The sequence below is a fragment of the Pan troglodytes genome, chromosome 11, assembly GCF_028858775.2.
Source record: "Pan troglodytes isolate AG18354 chromosome 11, NHGRI_mPanTro3-v2.0_pri, whole genome shotgun sequence".
NCBI lineage: Eukaryota > Metazoa > Chordata > Mammalia > Primates > Hominidae > Pan > Pan troglodytes.
In genome coordinates, this window is record NC_072409.2 from 39,385,191 (window position 1) to 39,404,430 (window position 19,240).

The 19,240-nt window shown below is 37.8% G+C and overlaps 1 protein-coding gene across 5 annotated transcripts in view; it reads right to left on the bottom strand.

Moving 5' to 3' along the window:
• Positions 1-19,240, bottom strand: part of TGFBR1 (transforming growth factor beta receptor 1) — a 48,506-nt gene that overhangs the window by 23,958 nt on the left and 5,308 nt on the right. For 2 of the 5 annotated variants that reach the window (XM_001159299.7, XM_009456991.5), the window contains exon 2: positions 602-847. In XM_001159299.7, coding sequence (XP_001159299.1) covers positions 602-847 — 246 coding nt within the window. Of the gene's footprint in view, positions 1-601; positions 848-1,693; positions 1,945-18,770; positions 18,831-19,240 lie in introns of those variants that run through there. The other 3 variants (XM_063787630.1, XM_063787629.1, XM_063787628.1) reach the window with 3 other exon arrangements.

Below are 19,240 nucleotides of genomic sequence, written 5' to 3' on the forward strand. Positions count from 1 at the left end.
TCTTGAACTTCTGGCCTCAAGTGATCTGCCCACCTCAGGCCTTCCAAAGTGCTGGGATTACAGGCATGAGCCACCGCACCCAGCCCCAGGAAATTTTAAATGTAAACTACAGGTGAAGGACCAAAAATCTAGAAATCATGTATAATTAATTTACGCAAAAAGATCATAAAACAAGCTGAAATTACAAAATGAAAACATCTAGACTGTTAAGTGCTGCTCTGAATCCCCACTCATTAAAAGACTGTGATTGCTTTAAAAGATAGGAGCATTATACAAGGAAGAAGAAATTCACTCTGAGAACAAAGTAGAGACAATCTGAAGATGTTGTTGTGGGCTTTGTCAGAGTTTGCTTTTATCTATCCTTTTAGGTATAACAGACCTCAGAGGAAGTCCACCCTGGAACCACCTTCTTAAACAACACATACCCAGGAGGCAGGATCTTGGTTACTCTTATAAGTCTGTAACAATGGACAAGTCACTTCTTGCCTCTAAACGGAATGAGCTGGATTAGACAATTTCTATGATCCCTTCCAGTTCTAAAATCACAGAGTATGAAGAGTTTTTCTTGTAGTATCTAGGAAAAAAATTTTATACAACTTACCAGTAGTTGGAAGTTCTATTTTATTGCAATGGTCCTGATTGCAGCAATATGTTGTAGTCACAGACCCAGTTTTTGAAGAGGGTGCACATACAAACGGCCTATCTCGAGGAATTAAGTCAATTTCAGCTATACACATGCTGTTGTGTATAACTTTGTCTGTGGTCTCTGTGACAGAGACAAAGCAGAGCCCATCTGTCACACAAGTAAAATTGTCTTTTGTACAGAGGTGGCAGAAACACTGTAACGCTGGAAAAAGAGAAAGATTCTTAGAAAAAATCTCAAGGTTAACAGTGTGAAATTATCCAATATTCACTCTAATAATACATTCTTGATCCTATTATCACACAATTTCTATGCACTGTTTGTTGCTCTTAGAAGCAAAAAACAACTATTTGTTGCTCTTAGAAGTTTCAAATTATATTAAGAACCACATACACGTGGAAGCCCAAGGAAATGTAGCAACATTTGGACCCAGGTTTTTTCCTGAAGTTTTTTGCTTCCAAGTATAGAAAAATTTTGTTATGTTCAATTTCATCAAAGCAAGGCAAGCATTTGCCTTCCCATTAGAAACAAAGTACATTTAAATTTGTAATGGTTATACTTTTTTTTTTTTTTTTACACCAGGCCCAAACTAAACATTCACATACTCCTCCTTTGAGAAGCAATGTGTGAAAACACTACCACCCATTAAGTGTAGGCTAATGCCATTTCAGTGGCTTTCTGGATAATGGAGTAACGGAAACAGATTTGTACTGAGCCAGACACTCTCTATTCCCCTTGGTGCAAACCCTAAAAAAGACATGTATATTCTGGCCAGGACTGGGGCATTCTCTTAGGGAAGCCAAGCAGACTACACCCGTAACAATACATACATGCTCCAACCACATAGGCAACCTAACTACAGAAATGACTGGCAGCAAAATACTAGCTTCATGCCCACTTGTATCTACTTGATCTTTATGGCTCAACCCCAGGAGTGACCTCTTTAGGGAAGCCTTCTAATTATCACCAACACCTTCTCATACACACAGATACACCTTCAACCATGCTCTCTGATGAAGTTAAGTGCTCTCCAAAACACACACTGCTTACCAAAATTGCTAGTTTTGTTTTTCTTTCTCCTATGAAACTGTAAACTCCTTGAGGCCAGATGCCTGTATTAGTCATTTCTGTCAATCTGCCATCTAACACCATGCCTCATGCACAGCAGCACTCAAAAAATACTTGTTGAATCACAATGATAGAATGTGTGCATAATTTCACCATGGTCGCATGAAATTGCAAAGCACAGACATGTTCTTAAATCCAAACATTCCAATTACTTGTTGGCAAAGGAATAAAAAGGAGTCTAGGTACACGGAATGGCCATCTATGACGTGAGCAGCAAGGTCCACTCTACCTAGAAAAGGAGTGGCTAGGCAGACAGGGGCAGGATAGACAGAGCTAACTCCCTGAAGAGCTAACTTGCTGTACAAGAAAGGGTTAACTCAGCAGGACTGAGTTGCTCAAACCCTGCATATACCCAAGAAAGACTTGTCTTCAAAACTGGCCTTGGCTGGCTCCTGGTAGATGAGCTCTGAACCTTTGGAATATTCTCCCTGATAAGAATATTTCTGTATGCCTGAGGCCTTGGGTCACATGGTACCAATTTTGTCAGACAGCTTATTCTAACAATGTGATTTACAGTGAACACCTATTACTGCTGGGGGGCCGGGTAGGAGAAGTCTGAGGGGCTGAAGCCTGTCATGCAGGTGCTGCAAGCCTAAGTGACTGACCAACAGTAAAAACCCTGGACACCAAGGCTCAAGCGAACTTCCCTGGTTGACAACTTCGTGCACGCTGTCATACATTGTTGTTGAGAGAATTAAGGCCATCTATGCTATGCCACTGGAATGGGACACCTGGAAACCTGTGTCTGATTTCTCCTAGACTTCACCCCGGGTGCCTTTTGCTTTTGCTGATGTTAACTGTATGGTTTTGCTGTAATACACTATAACCATGACTGTAACAGCTTTTCTGAGTCCTGTGAGTCCTTCTAGCAAACCAAGTCTGAGGATGGCCCTGCAGACTCCCAACTCACTTGCTCAACTCAAATTCAGGAATGTCAGGTTCTCCCTCAAGTAGCTGTTTCTTGGTTGCTGGCTTAATTCACATACTTGTCTATTATCTTTACAGACCAGTAAAGTTTTACCTTAATCATTATTAAAAACGCTTTCTTTATTCATAGACAGGTCAGCTATTTGCTTCCTAAGTATGAAAGAAACTCAAGGAAATGACAAGAAAGAGACACAATCGTAATAAAGACTGCTAAAAGAGACAGTAATTATTCATGACAAGGTTCTCGTGATGGCTGTCTGGGTATGATTTCCTAAGGAGGAATTCTGAACCAGGAATTCATGGACTGGCTTCAGAGGTACATGAATCCCATAAAACTACAAGCCAAATGTTATATGTATTTACATTTTCAAGGAAAAGCTTTCAAAGTCAATCACAATGGAGTCTGTGACCCACAAAGCATTAAAACTACCACCGAAGGACATTGTCATAATTCTCTCCTAAATCCTCTTTACTCATGATTAGTCATTCAACTCATGTTTTCTAAGCATTACTTTTATCAGTTACTCTACCAAAAGCTTAGTACACAAAGATTAATAACTAATGGTCACAGCACTTGAAGAGCTCCAATGACAAGTGAAGGAGAACACTGCAATACAATGTGGTAACCGCTACACATAAAAAATATTGCCCTGAATACTCTCCCAGTTCTCAGATCACCATGGCTCCCCTATGCTGATGAGATAAGGGCTAAACACCTAGCCTAACAAGACTTTTAGTTTGGGGTTCCAATTTACTTCTCACATGGCAAATGCTATCTAGGGCCACACACCACTCACCATTATAATAATAATGTCTTTCATGACCTTGGTCTTTACATATACCATCTCTCTGTCTAGTTTAAACCTATCTTCTTATCTGACTCATCCTTTAAGACCCTATTTCAACAGGTTCTTTGCCATTATGTGCTCTAAACCTCGCCCTTACCTTCACAATAATTGGTATCTCCTTTCAATATGTTCCATAGTGCTCTTTGCATACCTTTAGAACAGCACAAATCAATCTATTTATAGCTTGCTGTTAAAGGGTCTTTCATTGCCTTAGGAAGGGCCAAGCTTGTTTTGTTTTTCACATCTCTGAATCCTGGCTCCTTAGATAGTGACCAGAAAAATATTTGCTAAAACAATGTCTCCCAAATATGCTGGGAGAAAAAAAGGATGTATAAGTTGGGTACAAGGTTTGAGAACATATTTTCACTTCAAAGATAATCTAAAAACAAGGATAAACATTCAAGATCATGAGTAGCCACTGTCTCAACACTGGCACTAGGCTTTCACTGCTGCTTCTTCAGCTGTGTGAAGATCCCCTTCAGGCCAAATGTCCTTGTGGCACACTACACACAGCATAAGTTTCATGGTCATTGTAAAAGAAAGAGTAAAAAATAAAGGGAATTTGAATCGACCATATGGCAATACAGGCATGGCATGCATATTCAAAAGCCAATAGCCTAACAGCCAATACCATATATGTACTTTATTATATGCAAGTGCTATATGGGTCCTACATGTGTAGTACAATTTGCAAACATTTGTTAGCAGTAAATATAATTGTAGGTATGCAATGTTTTTCCATTCTCATTTCCAGCAATAACTGGTTTAGAAAATCATTTAATGAAGATTTCAATAATGTCAAGATATTAACCTTATCTTCCAGTGAACAAAATGGATGACATCTCAGTAAAACTTATAAGCCTGTATTTGAGGAATGCTTGCTGTCAAGTGTTTTGGTTAGGTATGATGTCTCATCCTGAACTTACCAACAAGGCCTTGAAGTCATTAATGCCCTCCTGCATAACATTACTGATGAGAAGAGGCACTACTCACAGCTTTTATTATCACTGAAGTTAAAATACAGAAACACATTTAAAATGGAATTAGACCTAAAGCTATTTTTTTCTACTGCAAAACCTAAACATCATCTGTCACATGGAATAATTGTATTCATTTGAATTTTGTTTTTTTTGTAGTTGTCTTTGTATTTAATTTGCAGATTTGGTTTATAGTGGTGTATGAGCCAAGAACATAAGGGTTTTATATCTAGTTTCATGTCTACAGAATTTAAGTAACATTATGAAAAATACACTCTGTACTTCTCCTTTCAAAGAGGTCATTACATTACGGTAAATTTGAAAAAGTCAGTACTAAAGGGTTTTTCTTAACTACTCTTTCAATCAGAAGAGGTCACTAGACAAATAAAAACATCAAGATAACACAAAGCTTAACTAGGTAAAGATTTCTCTCTTCAGGGAATTAAAAAATTTCATTTCACCACTTGAAGTCAGTCTTGATTGACTACAAGACTGCTGTTATGTGATACGGCAAGATCGTTTAGGGAAAAACTAAAACAAGAACTTAATTTTTTCCATGAACATGAGTTTTAATTGCCATTTTTTAAAAAAATTCAAATTTATTTTATTAATAGATAGATTTGGCCCCTGGATACTGCCCCCCCCCCAACCTTTTATTCAACTAGGTTTTAAATTTTTAAACGCATATACATGGCAAAATTTCAATCTAAAAAACGTAAACGAAGACACCTCCTTCCGCCAGCCCAAAGCCCAAGTTCTCCTCACTCTGCAACACATCACCTTGACTCTTTCATTTAATTCTGCAATTATTCACTAAGCATCTCTATATGGCAGGTACAGTGTGGGCTATGAGGTGCAGAGATGAGTAAGACAAGGTATTTGCACTTGAGTAGTTCACTAGGGTGGAAGGGAAAGGCATTAAACAGATAATTAAAATCCTGAGTCCTGAGAAGAATGATCAAAGTGTTTCTACTCTGCTGCGGTAGAAGAGATTATCAAGAAAAGCTTCACCAGCATTCAAGTCAGAACTTGGAGAATATGTACAATTTGTTAGATAGATAAGGGTGAGAAAGCTTTCCTGACTGGGTTTTCTTTCTCAGTGGCAGGATTTCATCCTTAGTGGCTGGCATACCAAGTAAGATGATCAAATTTAAATTGTTCAAGATGCTAACTACGATGTTTTATTTCATCAGGAAAATAAACATAATACCTCTCTGACCTATTTCATCATCTGAGCTAATCAAATGAGATACTGTACTTTATTAACACATTTGGAAACGAACATAAACGATTATATAAACACACAGAATTATCCCATATGATAAATGGCATTGTGCCAATGTGGTTTTTATTCGTAGGCCACCAAAGGTAAACTTCTTCCCAAAAGTAGTGACAAAATTCCACTGTAGAATCCCAGACTAACAGAACCACATGAAACTTTGAATATCATCTAGGCAATTCAGTTCTGTCATTTTATTAATGTAGAAACCAAAACTTAAGAAAAGCAAAACAATTTTAAAAATTTTAAAAAGAAAACCAAAAAACCAAAATGATTTATACAAATATTCTACCCAGATTACAGGCGGATGTGAATCCTCACTATATTATCACCAGCCCACAAGTGAAACCTATGCAACTATTTGCTATACCACTATCCCCATGCTAAGTAACCCTAAACTTTAAAGACTCCCAGGTGGACCTGATTTGGTTTAGACTCCTACAGTTTTGACTCTTCTGCTTGATAGCAAAAATAAGAACCAAATCCCCTGTTTAGGACCTTTCTACTACACTGTCCAACTTTGTTTCCATGCCCCAGTCTTTAACAGTGGGCATAGCTTTCTTAATTTTGAGATGCACATTTCTCTAAGCTTTACATTTCTAAAATCTGAATACAATTTACAATCAAAGTAAAAAGAAAACTCCAGCCTCCAGACTGAAAGGTTAAGACATGATGGGTTGTTGTAACCTATGTATGTGCAAACTTGGCTATACATAGAAAAGATTACAAGTTGAGTATCCCTCATGCAAAATGCTCAGGACCAGAAGTGTTTTGGATTTGGGATTTTTTTCAGATTTTGGAATATTTGCATATACATAATGAGACATCTTGGGAATGGGACCCAAGTCTAAGTATAAAATTCATTCATGTTTCATATATGCTTTATATATATAGTCTGAAGGTAATTTAATATAATATTTGAAATAATTTTGAGCATGAAACAAAGGTCATGTTAAGTACTTATGTGCAGAATTTTCCACTTGTGGCATCATGTTGGTGTGCTCAAAAGGTTCTGAATTTCAGATTGGGATGTTTGACTTGTATTCACTTCACCATCACTGTAATTATTTGTCTTGATAGCTCCCTTGCAACTATAACTTAGGTTAAACAAGGATTTCAGTGTGATTCAGCACTAAAAGGAAAAGCTACAGTGTACACAGAAAATTATATCAGAACCATGCCAGGAAATACAATTACTAGCAGTGAAATTTCCAAATATTGCAGAATAAATCAGAATTTTCAAAGTTTGCAGATGTTAGCATGGTGACAGTTAGTACCAAAGGACGTGACATGAGGAAAAAGAGACAACAGGACCCTTGGGGTTATTATTCATGGTATTATAGTATCGGGGTAACAACTCTCGGGGTAACATATCCCAAGTTGAGATCTTGGCTCTTGGTCCCAATATAAAGGATTTCCTTGGTTGCCTCATTTCAGTACGTCTCGAGGTCACATATGGAAGCACTATTAATTCTATCTAATGCCAGGGCTACCCAGGGTTAATTCACAAGCCCATATGTCTTGCTAGAAAAGCTGAGAGGTAAACAGTTGTGTATAGTATTAATATATGGAACAGATATTTCTATCACCCTTGTTAAAGAAATAAAAATTAGCACCAAAACCTTGTCTTCCCAGGCTTAGTGTGTCATCATCTACACAACCTACCTGTAGTCTTTTTATGCATACGCTTGAATACTCTTTCCTTTTTCAACCCTTGTTACTGGCCCTCTCCAGCCTTCTATCACCCATCTTCCTCCAGTTCAGAGCTCAACTGAAATCTCTCTCTGAAATTCACTAGCAATGCCCTTCTGGTCAAATTCAATATTCTTTTCAAAACGTTTCAGGATATGAGACAGAGTACCACCCTTTCTTTATTAGTTTTTATATGACACTAAACTTCCCAAACTTACTTTGCACTTGGCCCTTTGGTACATCTCAGATGTACATCTCCAAGCCTCTTGGCCTTTTACCTGTGCTCCAAGCTTGTATTTTAACTACATCCAGGAAACACTCTGCTTGGCTTACTTATCTATGCAAAGTCAAGCAGAGTGTTTAAAATCCAGTTTTTTCATCACTCTGACTTTGCTGGTGATGACCCTTATTTTCCTCACCCTACCCACTACAGCACAACTATACTTTTCTTCGCAGTGAGAGTATTTCCAAATATTACAAACATGTACCAACAGGCAAGTAAAAGACCTAACATGCACAATGTCCTTTATGCAGTTTGCTTCACTACAGCTGAAAGCAGATCACATCACTGCTGGCAAAGGTGAAGGCAAAAGTTGGAAGTTATTTAAAAAAAACTTTCAGGGACTAATGTCAGCCCCTTTTATCATCCAACCTATTCTTCTACCCCAGTTCTTCTGAGTAATCTGCCTTACCCCTTTTCTCCATTCTCAACACATGCCCCCTTCTCAAGGAGATGTGTCCTCTTTTCTCCCTCATCCAGCTTTGGAGTAAAGCATACTATATAGATTCTCCTTTTCTTTTTATTAAATATGTTGCTTATCTCTGTATACATGGCTAAAACCCTGACCTCCAATTCCCTCCAGCCTACTATCCTAGGTTTTGTTCCTCAAAATACTCAGTTCTTCTCAATTCAACCCTCCTGGGGCTACCCTGCAGCAGTAATATCAAAGTAAGCTTGTCAAAATAGAGAACACCATATAATGTACATAAAATTTTCCTCTAGTCCAGATAATATTTCACCCCTGAATTTAGGGCATCAGAATAAACACCTGATTTTTTTCCAGATAAATTCCATTTACTTCTGCCACTTTTAAAGAATTTAAGATGCATTGTTTATCATTTAACCCACATCACATCTTAAAAGAACAGGGCACTCCCAAATTCACAAGCTCTTGTTTTTCCACATTATCTTCATTTTCCAGTCTCCTAGTTTCTATGGAATTAGCCAATATAATGTTAACTGATATCAGAGAAAACACTAAGAATAGGCTGCCCAAATGGCAAGATGGGATTTAACAGGGTAACTAATACAAAGGCTTTCACTTAGATTCGAAATAAATCACACAAGTACAGCATAAAGATCTGGTTAGCAGATCTGAGGAGTTTAACAACACATTTTAGAAGAGTCAGAGCCTTTAAAAAGTATCTTTTAATCCATCAATTCTACTACTTACAGTTGTCTGAGGAAACAATAGGTGAGAGCAAAAATCTAAACTTGCAGATGTTCATTACAGTATTTTATGATTGAAAACAACCTATGTGAATGACAATACAATGACAGAATGAATCCTTATACAATCATAAATGAAAGACTATATAGCCATTAAAACTGGTATTTTAGAAGCATGTTTAAGGACAAGGGAATGGTCCTACTACTAAAGGGCAGGAAGTAAAGCTGTATAGTGTGATTACAATTACAGTCCTGTCAAGTGACCTTGTTTTTGTTCCACTTCAATGAGTTGAGGGGATATTTTAATATACAGAGCAGATGTGTACACTTTGCCTTACCCCAGGCCCTGAAAAGAAATGGAGAAACTTCTATGTCTAAAGGTGAGTGCTAAAACAATAACCAAATTTCTTATTTCCTCTCAATCTAAGTATGCTTTTACACAGTTTCTTATTAGATTTTAATTTGACTAGTGGGTAGGTATTATAAGGATATGGTAGTTAAGTTGATGGAACTCAGAGACAGAAAAACTTAAGTTAAAATCCTATCTTTGCCAGTCAGGCACTGAGTAATCCTGAGGAAGTCACTTAACTTATTTGAACCTAAATTTCTTCAACTTACTTCCTAAATTTATAACATACTAACAAACAGTACCAATCTCAGAAGGTTTGAGGGTTAATGAAATAACATACATAGAATACTTAGCACAGTGCCCAGCACATAATAAAATGTTCAAAAATTAGTTTATGCACTTTTTCAACAAGTATTTCTTTGGAGCTCCTATTACGTGCCAGTCTCTGGTCTAGATGCTAGACAGAGAATCAGAGCTAATGTTGAGACAGCTCTGGTAGGCAATACTGACACAGAACACAATATAAACCACATGCATATACAACAGTGAGTGTTCATGGTACCTATCAGCTCTTTCTCCTTCATAAATATTCATACAGTTTTTCAACAATATGACTGAACAGACCTGGCTCAAGAACTTCACTACAGTAGCATTAGGCACACACAGAAAGTATATTTTCAGTTCCAACCCAAATTAACAGTGTGGGGACACACCCAGAGTGTATATGTAATATCCCTAATAAATAAGTTAATATCTAATTAGCCATAAAATGTTCATGCTGGAAGGAATGTGAACAGAAATATCAGATCCTAGTTCCTTTAGAGATGAAGAAACAGAAATGTCCTAACAGTTACATCAACATAATCTAGATTTATTCCAAAAGTACACAAAGAAAAAAAGGATTACTTGATAATCTACAGTGATTTCCACCCCTACTCCCCACAACCCCTCACGTAGGACAAAAGCGAAAATTTCAACCTTTCCCTTTGGAAAGCACGAGTGGCTGTAGGAGAGACTGGCTTGGTTGCACAGATAATAAGGTGTAATAATGAACGTAAATGAAAGTGGCTGATCATCCTGGGCTAGGGGAATGACATACAAAACAGAACTGTGGTAGAGAAGGAACTGTGGTAAGAGAAGGAAGTGGTAACCACTCCCAGCTGCCATTGACTCGGGGCAGAGGAGAGCAATACCTGGGCCAGCAAACAGCGAAAGATCTGTTGGAGCCACAGTTGAAGAAATGAACTGATGGTCCTGGGCAGTTAGTAATTTTAGAAGCAGAAAGCAAGGCCTGAACACCTTTTCTCAGAACACAACAGTGAATGTAACCAGTGTAGGAAGAAAGAAAAAACCTTTAGGAGGATAGAGATAATTAGGATGAGATTCCTGCCCTCAGATTCACAATGCAGAGAACACACCACTGATAAATGATGATGCAAAGTGCACAGATCAGAGGACAGAAAAGGGAGATTTCTCTGAAATATGACACCTAAACTAAGACTTAAGGAAAGCTAGTGAAGAAAGGAAAGTCATTTTAGGTAGAGGATATACAAAAACATTTACAAAAGATGCCAAAATAAAAGTTTGAGCCAGGTGTGGTGGCACGCACCTGTAGTCCCAGCTATTTGGGAGGCTGGGGCACAAGGATCACTTGAGCCCCAGGAGTTTGAGGCTGCAGTGAGCCATGATCAGGCCACAGCACCCCATCCTGGGCAACAGAGTGAGATCCTGTCTCAAAAAAAAAAAAAAAAAAGAAAGAAAACAGTAAGGGAGTTTGGCAGTTTAGGTGATGTAAACAAAAACAAAAAAACTGATAAAATTCAACAGCTATTCATGATATTTAAAAATCTCAGTAAACTGCAGAATTTAAAAAAAATTCTGAAATAATCAGATTAAATAAAAGGCATAAAAGCAGGCATTACATTTAATGTTGCATGACTGTCATTTTCCCTTGAAATCACAAATAAGAAAGAGATATCCATCACTACTTCTCAACATTGTATTAGAGGTCTGAGTGTAGTAAGTCAGAAATAAACAAAAGGAAGATAGACTGGAAAGACACAGAACTATCATTAGTTGCAGAGGACAACTATGTACATGGAAAATCCAAAAGTGACCTACAGATCAACTATTAGAATCAATTAGTAAATCTAGCAAGGTCACTAATATAAGGTTACTCACTATACCAAAAAAAATTAAATTAAAAAATCATTCTTAAACCAGTAATAAATAGAAAACGTTTTTTAAAAATCTAAAAACTAGGAATAAACCTAACAAAAGACAGGTAAAGACCTCTGCAGAGAAAGCTTAAAAAATATTACTCATTGATAGAAATTACAAAGGAGATAAAATAAAATTTTAAAATGTATTTATAAATGGAGAAAAGTGACAAGTTCCTAACTGGAAGATTCAATACTGTAAAGAGGTCAATATTCCATAAAGTGATCTGTAGATTCAATAAAATCAAATCAGAATCCCCACAGGGTTTTTTTATTCAGTGGGAACTGACAAGTTGATTCTGAAATTTATATGGAAAAACAACATCGCAAGAATAACCAAAGCAATCTTTGAAAGACTTAACACTACTCGATATCAAGACTCCTAACATCATAATAATTAAGACAGTATGGTAATGGCACAAGGACAAATGGGCAAACAGAACAGAGATTACAGAGAAACAGACCCTCACATATACAACCTCTTGATTTATGATGAAGGTGACTGTACACTGGGGGAAAAAAGGTTTTACCAATAAATGGTTCTGAGTCAACCAGATACCCGTATTTTAAAAATAATAAAAATCTCATACCATAATAAATAACCAACTCCAGATGGACTATACATCTCAATGTGAGAGGTAAAACCAATCTTTTAAATGAAAACACAGGAAAACATTTTTAAAACATTTGGGTCAGAAAAAGTAAGCAAACAGGATTCTAACTTAAAGCAAAAAATTGAAGGCCGGGCACGGTGGCTCACGCTGTAATCCCAATACTTTGGGAGGCCAAGGCAGGCAGATCACCTGAGGTCAGGAATTCGAGACCAGCCTGGCCAACACGGTGAAACCCCATCTCTACTAAAAATACAAAAAAAAAAAAAAAAAAAATAGCCAGGCGTGGTGGCGGATGCCTGTAATCCCAGCTACACGGGAGGCTGAGACAGGAGAATCGCTTGAACCCAGGAGGCAGAGATTGCAGTGAGCCAAGATCGCGCCACTGCACTCCAGCCTGGGTGACAACAGTGAGACTCCGTCTCATCTGAAACGTTCATCTCCCTTGTCAAACAAAATACCAAAGCAAAGCAGTTAAATTGTGGTTGCAGTCTCCTAGAAGAACACAGCTGAATTGAACCAAGCAAGGACAGAAAAGTCCACCAAAATGAAGGAGCTTTTGTATTATTTCTATATTTGCATTTTTATAATATTTTTAATCATTAAATTTTGGACTCCCTTGGAGCCTAAAGATAGAAGCATCTAGTGTTGACTGAACTCCTTTCAGGGAAACATTTGCCCTTTGAGACTAAACTATGTGTATATGAAAACTTAGGCTTGAGATGTACTGTAACCAAGCTAATAAAGTTTTCAGACCTCAAAATCTACATGCCGAGACTTGGCATTAGGAATATGGGTTTCCAATTGCTGGTAGCATTGATACAGTAGCATCTTGGCTACTGAAGAAAGTGGGGGGTTGGTTATTAAAAGATAAGGATCTATCAGGCTCAGAGGCATAAGGGTCTTGATGTTATTTATACCTTGGATAACTGATGATACAACACCGAAGACTATCTTGCAGAATTATGAAATCTATATGTAAGTCAATAATCACTAGGCTCTAGATAATAGTTTAGAATGGTTCACAGGTGATTATACTCATTTCTTCCACAAGATTTTCCTTTTTCCCAGTTACAGAGACTAAGCTAAATCAGATGGAAGCACCCAATTGCTTAGGGCAACTACGCTATTTCCTCAGGGACACACCATCTGTTTGCAATACACAGCTAATTCTGAGCCTGTTGGTCCTTGCAGAGTTTTCCCTTAAGACTTCTGCCTGATGCCTAAAATCCCTTAAAACTCCTCCCTCCTTTCCCTTCTCCCATGGTAAGGCAAGAGCAGGCTGGATCTGACAAAACTTAAATGATAGATGAGATCTAGATAAAATACTTATGTGGCCTTTTTTTTTTTTTAAGAATAAAGTGAAGAAACAATTATGATCATGGGGAGAAAGAATGTGAGAGCAGAAAGGCTCAAGTTTATACATGCATCGAAATAAGAGGGAAGAAAACAAAAGGACAATGCACCATGGAAAGAAGGAAAGCAAAATAATGGAAAGGGAGAAAAAAGGAGCATCTCTTCCTAGGAAAGTAATCTACAATGCTGTGTTAATCTGCCAACGCTTTGGTGGGACTGGCAATCAGAAATTGTCTTTCCTCACTGACAAACATGACCAGACTCTGGCCCCTGATTTGTAATTTTTTTCCTAAATGTAAAATGAGACAAAATAACTAAAACTACTTTAACTTGTTTATTTTGATAAAATAATTATATATAATTATTGTTGAAGGAAATCTACAATACACAATCTTGGGTGTTTTTATTTAAATCTATCACACATTGAATAACAAAATTAAAATGTCAGTTTTTCAACTGGAGAAAGTACTCAAATCAACAACCACGTGCTGAACAAAGAGACCCAATTAGAGCACATTATAGTTTGATTTGGAAATGAATACATCAAGCAAAAAATAAAAAACCCATACATATATCGTGTGCATGCATACAAATGAAAGGGCAGTTGCTGCTTTTCTATCTCTGTATGTCTTTTCAAGTTTAACTCTATCCTCCATGTTCAGTGCTCCCAAATATCTACATTAGTCCTAGTTTCTCGCAGAAAAAGCCATTCGTTTTTGCCTTTTCCCTGGGGACCTATTTGTAATTCAATGCATATTTAAGAATCTTATAATGTAGAAATGTAACAGGATGCCTGAACAAGGTGTCCTAGAACTATAAATATACACTATTATGTAATCAGTGAGGTTTACACCTAGGAAATCTAGATGGAATGGTTTTCCTGAAGCAAATGAACAAAAATAAGGAGGTTCAGTCTTGGTGGTGAGAACAAGGAAACACTGGAACAGACCTGAAGTAGTACAGCAACTGCAGAAAGAAGGAAAAGTGAATCCTTACAAATCATGAGTAATAAACCTGAATTGTTCACTTTATTTTTCAATGGCCCATGTACAAAGACTTCTATAAAAGCTTCTGCTCAAGAACAGAGAGAAGCTTGTTTTTCCCAATGAAATCAGAATGCTTCTAACCACAGAATGCCCTCATGCTAATGTACGTGCCTATCTTTTCCATGAATACTGGGATTACTGTCAGACCAGTACAGTAGGGCCACACTCTCAGATAAGTGTGGTCTCTCCTAAAGTAATCATTCCCAACGTCCATTACTCAGAAATGAAGCAGTTCTTCAAACAAGAAACCCAAGCAAAGACACTCTGGATCTTATTGACTTGGACCTGTTTGAAGGTAAATGTCTGGCTCTGCCTTTGGTAGCAGTACTCTGATGAAGTGTATCAAATGGAGACACACCAAAAGATAAGGGCATGAGAAAAATGTCTTTGTAAGCCAGACTAAATAGTTTCATGTTGCTCTCTATTCATTATCCTCTAGCTTTTAGCAAAGCTTGATTTAAATGTCCTAGCCTTACATCAGCTGTTCCATTGGCATTAGGGAAAGACTAATGTGTTCATACTTGGATCAGAGACTTAAACTGGAGAAGAAAGATGGAGGCAGCAACACTAAATTGAACCCTCAATACGTGTTAAAGGGGAAGCCTCAGAACAAGAATCAGATTATTGCCAGATCCAGCAATAACCCCTTACCACTTGGAGATTCTCCCTGTATTACAATCTTGGCATTTGGGGCTCCACTTTATTAAGGAAGGTGGCAGTCTCCTCATGAATTCTCGATAGGCAATGAGATCTATGCAAATTATCAGTCTTCCTTACTTGCCTCGGTTACCAGAAAACTCAGAGCTAAGTATTGTGTTCAACTTCTAAAGCTTTCCTCAGCTAAACTTACGGATAATTGTTCTCTTTTTCTTTCCCTTTTTGACTTACTGATTCTTATCTTTTGTGGTCAGTAGATTTGGTCTTACTGAATTTGCTATTATTTCAAGCTTCCAAAATCCTTTTTTGGAAAATGACCAAAATAAAAGCCAATCAATGGATAAACTAACTTTTCTCATATAATACAGGAGCAACAAGATACTGCTCATCTTGAAGCCATGAATCCTAGGGATATTTAGACTATATTTGGCTAAAACCAGTAAGCAAGGAAGCTTGGATTATGCCCAAAAGTACAGAATTTTAGAGGAGAAACAGAGCTTAGAGATAAACAAGTCCGACCTCCTACCTAATGTAAGAAATTCCTTCTACAATTTCTCAGACAGAAGGTTATCTAGCCTCTGCCTGAATAGTTACAGTGTGACAGGGAACATACTACCTTACAATGTTCCATTTTGACAGCTATGGTAGAGAGTCATTCCTTACATTGAGCTGAATTCTGCCTTTCAGTCTACCAATTAATTCTAGTTCTTCATTACACAGACGTATTTCTTCTTTCAGAAGACATTCTTTCACTTATTTAAATATATAATAATTCCCCTTTATTGAACACCTACTGGTGTCAGGCTATGTACTAAGTGTAAATACTACTGTACACTATCTTCACAACGATCAGGTAAATTAGGAACTATCCTCTTTTGAAAAGTGAGTCACAGATACACTGATTAGACTCTAATTACAGCCAGATATGTTGGTGCTTATATACTACTCCTATAAACAAAGATTTCATTAAATTTCTGACAACCAAGTCACATGAATTTAATCTGCCTTCCAAACTGAAAGAAAAACTTAAGTTAGATCAATCCAAATAGAAAAAGAGAGATGGTCTAGGGATACAACTGCACCAGTGTTTGGTTCATTGAGAAAAACAACAGGAAAAGCATTTAAAAGGATAGCCATCAGGGAGCTCCAGGAGATAGTAAAGCTGACACCTGTAACATCAGCAACCATGACCTGAGGCCTAGGCCACAAGCAGGAAACTTCCTCTCTTTTATCTCAGCCAAGAACCACACTCCCAAAAGATCAAACGCATTACTGCAGAGAAAGCAGCACCGTCTGAAGGTTAATTTCAATACAACCAGAAGATCACAAGTAATTCTGAATATATACCTCTTTACTAAGAGAGGTGGGGGAAAAATAGAAAGCATGAACCTGCAAAACAGGAAAGAACCATATCCCAGCAAACGGACCAGGACTCCAGATACAAGCTAGGACTTCAGGGTCTAAATAAAAACTCCATTTAAGGTAGCGTTTTAGGACACTAGAATCCTCCTACCCCCAAAAGAGAAAGACAGAGAAAGAGAGAGAATATGAGGTGAATGCTAGATGCTAGTAGCCATTTCTTTGCTTAAGGTGCTCTCCCATTTCCAACTAGGTTCCATTTTTTTTTTAATCTTTGCTGACTACTGAGCAATTTTATTTGGCTACCTTCACCTCAAACTCAACATGCTTAAACCAGAATTCGTCTCCCCTTAATCCTCGTGCCAAATTACTCATTAAGTTAAAGGCATTATCCAGCCTAAAAAAGCTTGGAGTCATTCTTTTTTCTTTCATGGAGTCACTCTGAATTTCTGTACTCCACCTCTTTACAGCTAAGACCTACTGCCACTCAACAAATATTTACTGAGTGCCTAGGATGCACCAGGCACTTTCCATACACTTGAGATACATTAGTGAACAAAACGAAGACATCCACTTTCACAAAGCTTAGAATGATAGGAAGGAGACAATAAACAGTAAATAAGTACATATGATAAGTAAATAAATACAGTATGTTAGAAGGTATTGTTACAGAGAAGGAAAGCACTGTAGGATGATGACAATATTTTAAAAGGTGGCAGGATAAGCCTCACTGAGAAAAAGGTGTCATCTGAGCAAAGACTTGCAGGAGGTGAGGGAGGAAGCCATGCAGGTGAGGGAAGAGCACACAAGCAAGGGAACAGCCACACACAGGCCCTACTACTAATTCCTCTGATTTCTTTGTTTCAAATGTCATACAGTCACCATTTCACCCCATTCTCAATGCCATCAAACCAACTGGGTAGCCACCCTGATCCATTCCCTCTGCGGCACAATTAGACATTCTTTTTCCACATTAAAACCACTCACCTGATTTTCAAGGCCCATAATTCTCTGAGCCCACCCTTTACACCATGAACTTCCATTTCTCCTCTTAGAAATCCTGAAACTTAGAATGCTCTTTCTCCACACATGCCATCCTCTCCAGCCAAGAAGTGCCTCCTTTCCACCACACATCCACTCAAAGCCCTATCCTCCTGCAAGGCAGAGAGATCAAGTCCTACCTCCTCTGTAAAGCAGTCCCTGTGGTTGCTAGTACTGAGTCTGTAGTCATATTTCCTCAGCATCAATTTTTTCAAAAGCAAGACTGCCTCTTACTTTTCCTATATTTCTCATCATGTTGATCACTACTAAATATTTGCTAAGAATATATGAGCTCTTTCCTCTGTAAACTGAAGCTGTTTGTCAATTTAAACACTTTTATTAGCTTTCATAAACTGCTGAAATAGAATGATTAAAGAATGGTTTGTTGCTGTTTTTTTGTTTGTTTGTTTGTTTTTGTTGAGATGGAGTTTCACTCGGTCGCCCGGGCTGGAGTGCAGTGGCACAATCTCGGCTCACTGCAAACTCCACCTCCTGAGTTCAAGTGATTCTCCTGCCTCAGCCTCCCAAGCAGCTGGGATTACAGGTGCCTGCCACTACGTCCAGCTAATTTTTTGTTATTTTTAGTAGAGACAGGGTTTCATCATGTTGACCAGGCTGGTCTCGAACTCCTGACCTCGTGATTCGCCCACTTCGGCCTCCCAAAGTGCTGGGATTACAGGTGTGAGCTACCGTGCCCAGCCCAAGAATGGTTTTTTATACTCAAAAAAAAAAAAAAAAAAAAAAAAAAAAAAAAAAAAAAGCATGGGTGCAGGATATGCCAAAATGTTAATAATGGCTGGTGATGGCTTTTTTCCTTTCTCTAATACAAATTTTCAGTCCTGTGCTTATGTAACTTTTAGAAGAAAAGAATTTGCTATGAATATATGTATAAATCAATACAAATAGTAAGTGATCAACTATCACTGGACTCGTCAGGGAGATTCAAATTACCTAAAAATATAATGTTAAAGAAAGACTGTTAGTATCTGAATGGCCTGCAGTTGCAAAGAAATAGTAAAACTGTAATCAAGGCAATCTGAAGCAAATTCTCATGGTTTGCAAAAAAGGGAAAGGAAACTTTCCTGCTGAAGTGGCTCTAACAATGTATTTACTCTATATGAAAGCAGCATGGACGTACGTGACCCCATCATAAGTAGAGGAGCATTTGTATAGGAAAAGAGTACATACCCTGGAGTGCTTAACTGCAGGCTCCACCTTTCATTAACAGCATAACTTCAGTTTCCTGGTCTATAAAATGGAAACAAAGAGGGTCTTCTTTCATAGATATGAACTAGGTTCCAATCTGAGCAAAATTGTGTCAATTCTGCCTGCCCAGGCAGATGGGGTTTATGGTAATACAAAATCATTTGAGTCTCAGTGGCTGAACTACTGTTAGTCTACATCTGTGCCATTCAAAGCAGTGTCTTTCTTTTATATATATATTTACGATTAGACGATGAAAAAATACTAACACCTTTGGATAATGTTTAGAGTTGAAAAGAATCTTGGGGTAGAGCCGATGTTATCAAAACCTACAGTTATCTTCTGAGCACTGGTCACCTGTATCTGGGAACAAATGGGCTTAAGAGTTTGGAAATTAAGCAGCAAATAAGTAAGAAGTTTTGGTACTCTATACAACTACCATTCAAGGTTGGTTA